Genomic DNA, 14,892 nt, shown 5'->3' on the forward strand with positions numbered 1-14,892 from the left:
CTGCTGACAAAAACGAGCTCTATATTTGTACTAAAAAAGCCGTTATTATTTTTATTTATGATAAAAATAAAACGGAAAACAATAAAAACCATCATTTTAAAGGTAAAATCGTTAAACAAAACAAAATTAGGGAAGAAAAAATAATCGGCACTCGGGGATGGAACCCGGGTCGCCTGTGCACAAGTCCAACACTCTAACGACTGAGCTACGCGGACTCTCGCTTCAGAACTTTTGAACTCAAAATCTCGGGAATGCCTGGATCGATTTTAACACGAATTTCATATTCTGAAGTGTTTTAAGCGTCTCTATCGAATAAAATCATAAATAAAATTCAAATCTAAAAATTTGAAAAATTAAGGTTTTTCATTTCCTTCCGGTGACGACCGGAAGTGACTGCCGACGTTCGGATATGCGAAGGGCACTGCGGCCGTTCACTCTCTACCTTCTCTGAAAATTTGAAGGTTCTATCGTAAATACTTTTTGAGAAAAATCGTGAACAAGCAAAAACGTAAAATCTTTAATATCTCGGTACCGGAAGTGACGACCAAAAAAAGTCCGTGTACTTTTCTTACAAATTTTGTCATAAATAAGATCTGAAAATTTCAAAAAAATCGGCTGAAGCATTTTTGAGAAAACGTGACAGAAAAAAAAAAAGAATAAAAATAATAGTGAAAAAGAAACAAAGCAATAACAAGAAGGTCTTCCGTTGGAAACGGAAGACCTTAATAAGAAACATTACAATCACTATAAGGTCTTCCGTTGGAAACGGAAGACCTTAATTATTTTGTAATCAGTATTAGTGAGACTAATTGGTCTATAGTTTGTAAGCTGTGACCGTTCTCCTTTTTAGTGAATTTAAGATAATACAGCAAGTCGTTGTGAAAATGTCATTTCGTCTAAACTGAATATTTCTTTAAGCATATTATGAAAGAGTATTGATATTTTATCCCAGAAACATAGATAGAATTCAACTGGTAATTCGTCTAACCCTGGCGATTTATTATGTTTCATGTTCATTACGGTATCTCTACACTCTTCTAAGTTTGGAAATTGATCACATGTATTTTTTACATTTTCAGATAAACGCATGATATTACTATTTTGTAAGTAGTTTTCAATTTCAGAACTACTTATATTTTTACTACGATAGAGTTCTTCATAAAAGCAACACATTTCACCTAATATGTCATCATCAGTAGTAAGGGTTTCATTATTTTTATCTTTTAGTTCATAAATAGTATTCTGTGTTTGGTGTTTTTTTTCCAAGCCTAAAAAGAATTTCGTGTTTTTCTCCCCTTCATTTATCCATTTTGCGCGAGATCTAATTTGAGCGCCTTTTGCTCTTCTATCGTATAAATCGCTTAGTTGTCTTTCAAGAGTTCGCTTTTTATTCAGATTAATTTCTAAATAAGGTAACGATTCTATCTCGATTATTTCCTTTTCTATGTTTTTAATCTGATCTTTGTAACTCTTATGACTTTTTATTGAATAATGAATAGAAAATCGTTTAACCTCCTGTTTCAGCTGTTCCCATTTTTGCATAAAAGTAACGCATGATTTACTGATATTTTGAATAATGTCATATATTTTTTCCTTATAATCCGATTTTTCAAGTAGAGATTTATTAAGTTTCCAATAACCTGTTCCTCTTTCATTTTCGTGTAATTTAACGTTAAATCGTATAGCCATATGATCTGACATTCTCGTTCCGTTGGAATGTGTACCGGGGATTTTACGAACTGAGATTAATTTTTAGCTTTTAAATATAAATATTTGCTTAGAAAAATGAAATCAATTCTACTTTTTGGTGTGTCAGTAGCATCGCACCATGTAAAACCGTCTGTATCATTCAGCTTATCCTTCCATATATCAACAACATGTAATTGTGCTAAAATTTCATTAAGTAACTTGGAACTCTTATCCCTAGAGTTATTTAATTTACAAATCTTGTTTTATGATATTTTCATAGCCATCATAAAACAACTAAGGTCACAAATATAAAAATACATAGTTTGGTAAAAATATGCGAAAAACTAGCACCCAAATTTTGTACATCATATTCTTTAAAGTATTGATTTAAACATTATATTTTTAGGAACCAGTAAAACTACGACTCTGGCACAGTAGACTCAGATAAGACCTTCCATGAAGTTCCTGTTGGTTGTTTTAAACACTCAGGTAAAACCTAACAACATTCATGGTATTCTTATTTCATGTCAAGTTAAAATGTTCAGGGCATTATCCTCATAATGTCAGAGTGACATTTAATAAAAATGGGGTGTCGAAAAGTGTAAGTCTTGGATTCTTTCTGTGGTAGCAATTTGTATTTTATGGAATGGACGTTGTCTGAGTGACTGTTGGTATGAGTACAGGGCAGCCTGGATGTTCCCTGTGATCTGTTGACAGATCCCCAGGATCTCCCAGGAGATGTCTCTGGTATCATTATCTACATACAGTCCCTGATCATGGTGAACTAGAACCTGTAGCTCATCTAGAGCTGCTTGTGCTCTCATTGTGTCAACATGTCTAGAGCTTAAAAACTCTAACATGTGTAACAGTACATGGGGAGGAATAGTCAATGCAGGCAATCCGTTTTGTCTATTAGATTGTTGTTCTGGTAGCAGTTCACTGATATAACATATTTCATTGACAAGTTCGATATTCCCTGCTACAGCCTGTCTGATCTTTGTAGACCAGGACTGTCCCCCTACAGCCTCAGTATACCTCTCTGTGTCTACTTGATGTACATACATCAGATATGGCTGTGCTAACTTGACCTTTGTCATCTCTATAACAGATAAAGCTTCCCTGTATCTGAGTGTCTTGTAATAATACATGGCAATGTACAACATGTCAGAAACAAACCCAAACTTGGCTGCTAATTTCAGCATATGCCTTGACAATTTGTCAGCAATATACACCTGTTTGTTAACACCTGTGTTTGTGTACATGTTGTGTAATATAAAAGCAGTACGCTGAAGGGTGGTGGCTGTATGTTTCTGTAAACTTACAACTTGATACTGTGACAGAGGAGAACCTATCAACTGTTCTATTGTGTGTAGGATCTTCATACAGTGCTGTAGGTCGGATGGATGTTGTGAACCTATAGTAAATATCTCGACAAATAACCCTACATCAAACTCAACCTCAGAGATCAGAGTGTGTTCATCAGTACACACCGCGAGTCTGGGATTACAGAGGACATCAATGATAGAGGACCTGATGGAGGGACTGTGTAGCAGCAATGCTATACCCATCTCATACAACCCATACAGTCTCCTGAATAAACTTGTTTGTGCTTGGCCATGGATTTTGCTCAGAAACATGTTGTTTTCTGGAATGAAAAAGTTTGGACTAATTCCTTCGTACACCCATTTAAGGAGAAGTTTGAAGCAGACCCAGACACCGGCCAGGAGATTTTGTGGACACCAGAGAGGTAGTGTGTTTTGTTGAATGGCCCAAAAAACAGCTGTTTTCATGTGATAGGAACACAGTAGTTTATCTTCATCTCTTAATCCATTGTTAATTATTTCCTTTAAGAACAATTTTAACACACCATAAATTAAGAACTGTGTGTGATTCATTGAGTACACAAGTTTGTATTCTGCCAGAGAGAAAGAAATTCTCCATTCGTTGTCTTCATGGTTTCCTAGTTTGTGTCCTATTGCTACAAAGTGACATCCATTTCTGACGATGTCATTGACAACATGAGGTGGAGGCCATGAGTGACACCTGTCTATCCATGAGACAGCAGAGGGAGGCCAAAAATCACTGGCAAAACAATGAGCAAAATCGTATTCTATTGAACCACTTGTTCCACTGCTACATGGTCCATGTATTGTAGAACCAGGACTCAATGATGCACACACGTTCTCCCTGTATTTAGAACTTGATATATAGAGTCCTCCATTCATCCTCACACACGATGACAACACTATCTGTCCAGCACTCTCCAATGGTAACCAAAGTAACGTAAATCCTGGTGGACTCTCAGAACTGTCACAGAGAATCAGTACCTGTCTGTGTATGTTGTAAAACTCAGACTGAGAGAAATCCCAGATCACTCGAATGTTAGTTTGCCAGATCATAAAGTCTACGTCTGAACCAAGTAATCTAAATCCTTCTCTCATACTTCCACTCATCATTGATCTCTCCAGATATTCATCTTGATTCCTCAACAGCTCCCTGATATCCACTATATCTCTCCTGGAGGCCACCTGTTGTGGAGTCCCTATATATATCTCTCGACACATCCACACATACACTGACTCAGACATTTTCTGAACAGGAATTTCTCCTCTAAAATTGAAAGTACACTGTACTCAAGAATATTATTACTGGATGCATTTTTTACCCAATTTGTATACATCAATGACCAATTGTAATTAGGAAATTGTGAACTTTAAAATAAACTTACATTTGTGTTGCATTGTCTGAATCCATAACTTCAGAAATTTTTCTAATTTTAGTCATGGGGAAAACCCCGTTGTTACAGAAAGTAAAAGAACTTTTGGTAAATTACTTTCATACTAACCAATGTGAATACTTGCTTCATTATTTTAGAAACATAACTCTAATGATCCTAATAGCAATGTTAATTACCCGGTATGTGTATTGAGTAACATTATCTTCAATATAAATAAATACCGGTACTGTAGCTTAGTGTGCAAAGAGGGATAACTCTTTTTATTAAATATTACAATGAAAAGAGTTATTTTAATAGATTACATTTTGTGATCGGCTTCGGCCATTATAAGATGGGCCACGAACTGACCTTGATCTATTGATGATGCATAATATAAGCTAGAAAGACCGCTTGGTTTTTAACAAGGTTACGTTATAACGCGACCTCAGTAGCAAGTTATGATGGCATTCAATGTTTTTCAGTCGCATTCAATTATCTTAATATAACTCTTTCTTTTTATACATGTTAATGCTCTTTGAAGAGCCCTACTCAGTATTCTGAACTGAAGTAGAAGAAGAAGATTATATTAACATTTAATAATTCTGTTCAAAATATAAAACTAGACAAGGAGTTTACGAATTAATGGCTTTCCCCACACTTATTTCAAAATTAAATTTGTCGATGGTTTATAATGATGAAGTTATGGTGTACAGGTTCAAAATATTTTATATTTTGTAAAAATACAGTACTTTTTTAATTATTTTACATCAAACTAATCATGTTGATTGCTTATATCTATCTATATTGTTATTGCCGATCATTCCTTTAAAAGGAATAGTATTTTTTTTTTTTCATTTTGTATTTCATATCTCAGGAATCATTATTTATTACAAAACTGTTCTGAATTTTTTCAGATCAATTTGTGATTTTGCTGAAACAAAGTTCGTTAAGAATGTAGAGTGCCAGACAGGACACTCATTTGCCTTCAAGTTTGTTGGAAGAAAGTAATTCAAGCATTGAACATTCTGACAATTTTATTTTCATATGGTGTAATTTAGAAAAACACACTAATTTAAGTATGGCAAATTGAATGTGGTGTAGATTTCTATATTAGATCATTATCATAAGTCAGGGAAACTTTGCTGATTATGCTTAGAACAAAACTTGATATATTTTAGGTTTAAAGATGCCAAAAAGCTCCAAGAATTAATTGTCTGTGTTTGTCATAACACAATTTCTTCCGTCTCGTTAAAAAGACAATTTATTCATACGAGCCAAACTTGCGCAGGACAAGGTGTTCCTTTCTTCTGCGGACCGAACAATATCTTTGGACGACACTCCAAACCAGAGGATGAAGGGACAGGTAATGAGTGCGAGATCTCTGTTGTTATTACTGTCATCCAATATCAATAAAAAGGTATTTTACTATATAAAGGTATTCAATGTCTAATGAAGGGATATTGAACAATTTTGAATCATTTTTAAACTAGTTAAATATGTATTGCTAGATTACATTGAAAGTGAAATGAACCAAATTCACATGACTGATAACATATAAGAAGTAGGTCATAAAATTGAACATTTATTCACCTGCATGTGACCTAGGAGGTCAATATAACTTTTGATTTTCTTTACATTTGACTAAAAATAGTGCATCCAATGAAATATTGAGTTTCTCAATTTGTTACGCTATGACTTCAAACTAAAATCTTCGCTTGATATCACTCAGTTTAGCATGTCTGTATCAATTCAACACTGAACCATATAACAAAAAAGTTATTGCTGGTTTTTGTTATCAATACAATGATTTAGCTACCGTTGAAGTACAATATTGTTCTTCTCAGGTAGCTAAATCCTCGTTCTGACCTCAAAAACAGACAGCAATTAATGTATTATCTTTAACATTGTAAAAAAGGACCCCCATTGGAAATAAGCTTTTGATCTTTCGTAAGTTATCCTGGTATCATATTTATATCTTTCAAACACCTTGTCTATGAAATTACTATCATTTAATATTGAAACATAGCTATACATGTACAATTTGAATATTTAAATATGATACCAGATAAATCTATCTTCCTATGAAACCTATTGCAACCATTATCTCAGGGAAATAATAATTGCCACCATCAAGCCATCCTTAACAAAGTGTTTGTTTGGAACTGCCACCTGGAGGTTTCTTGACCCATAAGGAACGGAGGGATTTTTTATTTTGCAAACTTAAAAGTTTAACTAATTAAGAATTGGTAAAACAAAATATCTGTGAACCAATGCTCACTTGTGATACCCCCGCTCTTGTGTGAATATGCAAAATAAGAAAAGTTGACATTTAACAGAAAGTTGGCATTAGATTGGTACAAAAATACATCCCACAATATGGCATGCCCTAACAAATAGTGTGGTAAAATTTCAATCATCTGCGATAAATAGTTGCTGACAAATTTGTGACGGAAATTTGTTTGAAAATTTAGGCTAAAAATAAACAAAGTTGTAATTAAACAGGAAGTTGACGTCCGATTGGTACAACAGTATATCCCACGATATGGCATGCCTAAATCAGGGTTTGACATTAAGTTTTTTAATTACTAACCAGTTGGGCTACCTCTGTCAGCAATTTTTCACTAGCCCTGACTCTTTAACTACTAGCCCTGACAAATTTTGACAAAAATAAACTAAAAGTAATGACAAACATAAAATATCAAATGCCTGTTTCTGTTTAATTGTATCATTTGGTTTATCTTTACCAATAATGAATCATTTAAACACTATTTAAGATTTAATCTTATTCAAACTGTACTAATAATGATACAAGTATTCAATGGTTGACCAGGGACCAACAAAACTTTCGGGAGACTTTACTTCTCCTTAACAGAGAAACATGGAGAAGTTTGAGAAATGGGGGAGACTTCAATAGTTGACAATGGCATAACAATAATGATGATAAACACAGATTTAAACTTTAACAATAATTTAAATTAGATTAGAAACAATTATGATTTAAAATAAAACAAATTTTAAAAATTAAAAAAAAAATTATCAAGTTTATCTAATTTAAATTATTTGATGTATTCATACATTTCATAGATCAAATGTTTTGTAATTGTGTTAACTATAATGACAAATAAAACCAGTCTCTGTTTTGTAGTGTATTTTGGTGGCATTAGTCGATCAACCCAACCATTATGTTGAGGATTTAGATTTTTTTAAAAGATATTATAACTATAAACAAAGGGTTTATGATTAATTTAGCATAAATTTGGCAGTGTTATTAGCTTATTACATATTACCAAAAAATTGACTGTTATATCAACATAGCCTTAAAGTAATTAAAATTGTTTTGTACAGCATGTTGTTGCATCACCCGTATTTATAACCCCTAAAGATAAGACAGATTAATCAATCACAAGAGGCACAAACTGAGTTTGTTAAGACGTCTTTAGAATTAACTAATTATCATTTTATTGCCCTTGGGCTTAATTTACACGATTATATGAACTCCGTGTACAGGGCGACTTGGACTTTTCATTCAGAGGAAATTATTCCAACGAAGTTCCCGATCAAAAAGTGAGTATTTCCCCCACTTCATCTTCTAGGTTAGTCCTTGAGTTGTACTTAAATTACGGTTTGTAGAATTTATGCCTGATAGGAAAAAAGTGCTTTTAATTCTATTGATATTAATATTACAGAAAAAGTATGTCACACTTTTTTTTCTCACACGATCAGTCGGGCTAGTACACAGACATTTGACCCGACCGGACCTATCGATTACTAGACAAAGTCGGTCGGACGTGCCTTAGTGTCAAACCCTGCTAAACAAATAGTATGTTAAAATTTCATGTATCTGCGATAAATAATTGCTGAAAAAAATACGACAGAAATTTTTTGTTACGGACGGACAGACAGACAGAAGGACAGACAGACAGACACACAAGGGTAAAGCAGTATACCCCCTTCTCCTTCGTGCAAAGGGTATAAAAAAATCTCAATATAAAATATATTCTTTATTTTTTGCTTATAAGTTTTATCAGCAGGGGTATTTCAAGGCAATTCCAAACAAACAATAATTTTATTTTTGCCTCAGTTGCATACCTTATAGAGGGAGGTAGGGAGAAGGTCGACAAATACCAGCTCTGTCCGAGGAGACAGGAGGTCGCGCCAGTGAAGGAACTTCTTGTCCTGTCACAAAACAATAGATATTCAGATGTAAATATACAATCATGTATAACAATGTTACAAAATTCATTTTTTTTATCTGAAGTTTAAAAGAGAATCTTGACCGAGTTATTCCTTGCAAATCTGGCAACATTTTTTTTTTTAAATGCCTGGCACATTTGCATTTGTAAGGTTTGACCTCAAGAACTAATGGCTGATTCTTTTGTATTATTATTTAACGGGTTTGAAGATATGCATCTTATATAGATATATCTGATCCTAATTCTTATACATGTAGTACTATTTTGCCTCTTGATGTTAAAAATCAAACAAGTACAAAAATTAAATGTTTACAGTAAACTAACTTTATTTGCTGTATGGGTGTTCGATAAAAAAACAAGTGTGTATAAAGTTCAATCGGGAAAAATAGTTGTCCCAATCCAGCTGATCTCTGGTAAATCACGAAATAAAGATAAAACTAAAGAAATTGCTATAATGTATGTATAAAATAGTGTATTTACCTTTACAATTATGAAAATACTGTTTTCTAACTCAATCAAAAGTATCAGATCCTCTTTAATTCTGTAATTAAAAAATAAAAATAAAATCACATTTGATGTCACAGTGAAAAACTTGCCAACAAATAATGAACTCTTGGCATGCTTAGTTTACCATGATTTTATCCCTTTACTTGCAACTGGAATTTGCATGAATTAATGGCACAACTAAAATCAAAACAACCTGACTCTTCAACCAATTAGCACAATCATGTGTGACCAGTTATATCATTTGTATAATAAATCATAGCGCTTGTATGTTTGATATGTTTGCAAGTTTAGAGAGTGTTTATGTATAAGAGTTTAGAATCTGTAATGTGGACAATGACAAGACTGGACAATAGGGTCACATGACTAATTCTGCATGCACTCTTCTACGTAAAAATCTTACTCTGGACTCACACGCACTCTCCACCTAGACCTTGAACACGTCAGAACAGTACAGTATAACAATATACTTAAAGCATTAGGATTTTTTTGTCCCGGTAAGAAATAATGTTATAAATTAAAGTTCATTCTAAATTGTAATAGTATACAATTATAGCCTTTTGATGAGGTCAATACATGGTTTAAAGGGACTTGGACACGATTTGAGATCAAAAATTTCATTTTTATTTTTTATGTATAAAATGATTTTCTAGTGCATTTTAAATGATGGACCAAAATATTAAATGTTTAAGTCAAGTTACAAGTGAGATACAGAGGTAAGAATTGGTTGTTATGTAAACAAAGCTCGAGTCTTATAGTTGTTTACAAAAAATGTAATGTAGAGAATTACCATTTCTTTGACAAAATGACTTGTAAAAACAATTTAAACTAATTCAGTATCTTCATAAATACTATTATCAACAAAAGAAAGATACTTTTGATTGAAACTTGCACCGATACAACACATATGTTAAAAGAACAACATTTGGGCTTTGTTTACAAAACAAAGAATTATGAACTCTGTATCTTGCTTATGACTTAATATTTGACTTTCAAATTTTGACAAAGCATTATAAACCTCTATATTTATCAGTATAAACATTGAAAATGGAAAAATAAAATTTGAAAATTTTGAGTCAAATCGTGTCCAAGTCCCTTTAATAGACCTGATGAGAGAATATTGACCTACGACGAAGTCCGAGGTTGATAAGCTTGGCTTTATTCTACCACTGGCTGCACATGTATTCACACAATCACGTATAGGCACGATCATGTTTTAGCTCATTTGATGATATAATGTGTAAAATCTGCTTACACTATAGTAACAAGAAATGTTGATTTTTATTTGATGAATGGATTATTGTTGGCAAACCACAAGGTTACATAAATTGTAATACATACCATATTTATTATTCTATTAATTACATACCTAACTTATAATGCATACCATATCATTATTCTATTAATGACAAACATAACTTATAATACATACCATTTTATTATTCTATTGATTACATACATAACTCATAATGCATACCATATTATTATTCTATTAATGACAAACATAACTCATAATGCATACCATATTATTATTCTATTGATGACATACATAACTTATAATCAATACTATATTTATTATTCTATTGATGACATACATAACTCATAATGCATACCATATTATTATTCCATTAATGACATACATAACTCATAATGCATACCATATTTATTATTCTATTGATGACATACCTAACTCATAATGCATACCATATTATTATTCTATTGATGACATACCTAACTTATAATACATACCATATTTATTATTTTATTGATGACATACATAACTCATAATGCATACCATATTATTATTCTATTGATGACATACCTAACTCATAATGCATACCATATTATTATTCTATTGATGACATACCTAACTTATAATACATACCATGTTTACTATTCTATTAATGACAAACTGGGACCATGAAAACAAATGTAACAACAAACAACAACAACAACCCTTACTTGATAACTTCACTGATGCATCTGATCTCTCCAATCACATTTATTCTGTTGGTATGAAGTGTATCCCTAAAATTGTATGTCAATTAACAATGTTACAGCTATACACAATGTGAGTATTTCTAATCTCATTAATGCGTAATAATAGTGCGATATTTTACTTATTTCTCAGTAAGGTTGAGACATCTACAGTTGACAGAACTCGGATATCTCGCTTCATGTTCTGATCATTCTCCTCTTTAGAGAATCTTGAAACTTCAATATAATTCAAACCTGCAAGAAAACTCTTTATAAAAACAAACTTTACATGAAGATTTAATAATATACATAGACTTTGGAAATTCTAATGTTTTTATTGGGTACTATCAACAAGTTTATATATAACATATTATTCCTCCCAATTTTGAGACTAAAAAATATAAATTGACTTGCTTTTAAAAAAATTGGCCAGTTCTTGGTCCACAATTTTCATATCAGTCATTACCAGTCTGTTTCATCAGATATCAGTAATTACTAGCCTGTTTCATTAGATATCAGTCATTACTAATCTGTTCCATTAGATATCAGTCATTACTAATCTGTTCCATCAGATATCAGTCATTACTAACCTGATCCATCAGATATCAGTCATTACTACACTGATACATCAGATATCAGTCATTACTACACTGTTCCATCAGATATCTGTCATTACTAATCGGTTCCATCAGATATCAGTCATTACTAACCTGATCCATCAGATATCAGTCATTACTACACTGTTCCATCAGATATCTGTCATTACTAATCGGTTCCATCAGATATCAGTCATTACTAACCTGATACATCAGATATCAGTCATAACTAACCTGTTTCATTAGATATCAGTCATTACTGAACTGTTTCATTAGATATTAGTCATTACTAAACTATTTCATCCAAATCAGTCATTACTGACCTGTTTCATTTGAGACCAGTCTCCATGATGTCAGAATACACCAGGAATCCTTGGTACAAATCAGGTTATGTCTGATGGATTCAGTCACCTGTAATAGAAAGTTATGTCTGATAGATTCAGTCACCTGTAATAGAAAGTTATGTCTGATAGATTCAGTCACCTGTAATAGAAAGTTATGTCTGATAGATTCAGTCACCTGTAATAGAAAGTTATGTCTGATAGATTCAATCACCTGTAAAAGAAAGTATAACCTACTGACATAATGAAGAGATTCAATTTGGAAAACATGGTCATCATTCTAAACTTTACAATCATTAAATGATTTTAACAAAACAGACCTCCTTACCAAGTTGTGGCAACAGAGGAGTCTGTATTACAATTCAGAGCTTATCCTGTATATATACTGTAAACCCACTTTGATTACTGATGACTTTATTTCACAATTAACTGGAGATTAACTGGTTCGCAGTAACTATTATCATGATCAAGATGTATATTATCTGGAGACTATTATACAAGATGCAGATGATGATTGGTTTGCAGTGAGAAATATTTGCATTGACAAGGCTCTCGTGAATGTGACCATTTCTTGAACCTAAATAAAAGTTGGTTTACAGTTATATTTTCAAATGTTTAAACTAAGCGACAAAGATAACCAGCTATATCCATAAAATAAGTTTATGTTTCCATCAGTCTTTATTCATTCAAGTAGTGGACTCCTCTCCACAATGACCATACTATACAAGACCTTTCAGTGGTTTGAGGAATACCTTGCAGTCAATGGCTCCTGTGTTGTCCTGTAGTTGAACGCCTGATACCTGGTCATCATGTCTCAGAGTCTGACATACAAACTGCCCATACAAAACTCTCCTGCTTGAATGGGGACAAATTAGAAAATGACACATTTTATCATTTCATTTAATCTTACAATATTAGGAATGGATAAATACAAATACTTCAATATGCAAAATTTCTACACATTAAAATTATAAAGGAACTTGATACATCATAATGCAACTAAATGTATTGTCTCTAAGTACCTCTATTTTTTATAACTTGTGCCCAATTGATCCCTTTGTACAATGGAATAAAATCAAAACATATCTGAATCTCATTAGTGTTGCCCCTCTGGTTAATAAATATTTCAATTACCTGTGAGATTGCCTGGAATTCTGAGTGTGGGCCTCTGGACTTTCCTTGGACTGAATGTTCACACAGAAGCCATCCTTGCAGTCCAACAATTCCCCGACACTGACCAGCTTGTACTCTACAAACTGCCTCCGCACTAGTCGCCTCAGCCCCAACAAAAATCTGTGAAACTCATCGTCGGAGCAGTGGCCTCTAATGATTGGGAATGTGTCAATGAGTGATACCAACCACTGCTTCTCCTATAAAATATAATACATGTATGTATAAAATATATTATATGTACTTCGTGCAAAAATAAAAAAAATGGGCTTAATGGCAATATAATTCCTATCATGTGATTTTAGTGAATATATATTATCATATCAGTAACTTGATCCAAAGTGAAACATCTCATTTGATCTGTTGATCCACATTTGGCAACTTGCTCAGTATCTGACTCTGTGGATCAAGCCACACAATTTTTTCTTAAGTTAAAATCAAATGATGTTACAACTGGGTAATATTTTCCAAAGCATTGCTATCATGGTAGTGTCACATATAAGGCATTCTTTTTTTTTTATTAGATTGCTATCATGGTAGTGTCACACATAAGGTATTCTTTTTTTTTTTAGGCCAGGGTGTTAATCCATTAGCTCCATCAAACAGTACGCCTCAGAACCAGGGTCCCTATCTAACACCCGTCCCACCCTGGGACCCGAGTAATTATTCTCTGGCAGATGAGAGATTGTTATCAGAACCTAGACAGGCGCTGGAACATCACAGAAGACTTATTCTTGCAGGGCTAATTGACCCTTTTTGGTGCAGGATCCTGTACCCTTTCAATTGGGTATTTTTTGTCGAAAAATTGCTCTTTTGGGAAAAATACAGTAAAACATGCTTATAACTACAGTGACAAGGACGGGCGATTTTACTTCGTTATAAATACAATTTGTTACGAGGATTGAAAATCACTTCGCTGTAAGGGTCAATGCATTATAAGCGTGTTTGCTATAACCGTGTTTTACTGTGTATAAATATGGCTAGATGCAAGTTAGCAAAAAACAACAATTCTTATCTATACAGTTTTCTTGGTTTTCATTTGCATATTACACATGTATAATCATTGAATTAATGTTTTCATCATAATAAAACACACTTAATTAACAGAACACTCAAATATTTAATTGAAAGATATATCAAGTATGTCTCACTCAGCATTCTAGTATCTTTTATAACACAATACAACACAGATTTTTCAATTAGTTTGGGGAAAAAACTATCAATTTTCAAATGGAAAATGAGTCCTTTTACAGGACCCACATGCAAGGGATATTATGCCTTGTCTTGTGACTATTGCCCATAGCAAGTTTGTTGGATTTGTAAGCTAAAAAATCCTTTTCAAATATTTAATACAATCTCAGGCAATATATAATATTGTTATATTCAGTAGTATATTCTTACTATATAACTCTATATAGATGAATAGTCAATAATTAAAATATAAGCTCATCCAAAAAATATTGACCAGCTAGGAATAATATTTAGAGAATATTTCTCTCTATGTTTCGAATTTGTTGATTTGTAAATGGTGATGTAAATACATCTTCGTGACTCAAAACAAGGTGACGTCATAATAAGCAATCAGTTAAGGCAAGTAAACAATGGACAAACAATGCAAAAATTTGCTATCATAATGGATATAAGGATTTCGGAATTTGTAAAGTAAAATCAGGTACAACATCTGTAGCTTAATTAATGTAGCATAA

General features: G+C 32.8%; 2 protein-coding genes across 4 annotated transcripts in view; both read right to left on the minus strand.

Annotated features, from left to right (window-relative positions):
• The window catches only part of LOC128168884 (CST complex subunit CTC1-like), a 43,596-nt gene that overhangs the window by 26,042 nt on the left and 2,662 nt on the right, over positions 1-14,892 (minus strand). For 2 of the 3 annotated variants that reach the window (XR_008241474.1, XM_052835031.1), the window contains exons 2-8: positions 13,151-13,386; positions 12,769-12,871; positions 11,999-12,086; positions 11,223-11,334; positions 11,065-11,130; positions 9,079-9,139; positions 8,495-8,581 (exon numbers count right to left, since the gene is read on the minus strand). Coding sequence is in view for 2 of the 3 variants with exons in the window: in XM_052835031.1 (XP_052690991.1) it covers positions 8,495-8,581; positions 9,079-9,139; positions 11,065-11,130; positions 11,223-11,334; positions 11,999-12,086; positions 12,769-12,871; positions 13,151-13,386 (753 nt within the window). In the remaining variant the exon portion in view is untranslated. The remainder of the gene's footprint in view (positions 1-8,494; positions 8,582-9,078; positions 9,140-11,064; positions 11,131-11,222; positions 11,335-11,998; positions 12,087-12,768; positions 12,872-13,150; positions 13,387-14,892) is intronic. The other variant, XM_052835032.1, reaches the window with a different exon arrangement.
• LOC128168887 (uncharacterized) lies at positions 782-4,593 on the minus strand. Its single transcript, XM_052835036.1, has 2 exons — positions 4,418-4,593; positions 782-4,299 (listed from the first exon to the last, which is right to left on the minus strand). Exons 1-2 carry the CDS (start codon positions 4,471-4,473, stop codon positions 2,265-2,267), a joined length of 2,091 nt encoding a protein of 696 aa, XP_052690996.1. The 5' UTR covers positions 4,474-4,593; the 3' UTR covers positions 782-2,264.

The sequence above is a fragment of the Crassostrea angulata genome, unplaced genomic scaffold (assembly GCF_025612915.1).
Source record: "Crassostrea angulata isolate pt1a10 unplaced genomic scaffold, ASM2561291v2 HiC_scaffold_66, whole genome shotgun sequence".
Taxonomy (NCBI): domain Eukaryota; kingdom Metazoa; phylum Mollusca; class Bivalvia; order Ostreida; family Ostreidae; genus Magallana; species Magallana angulata.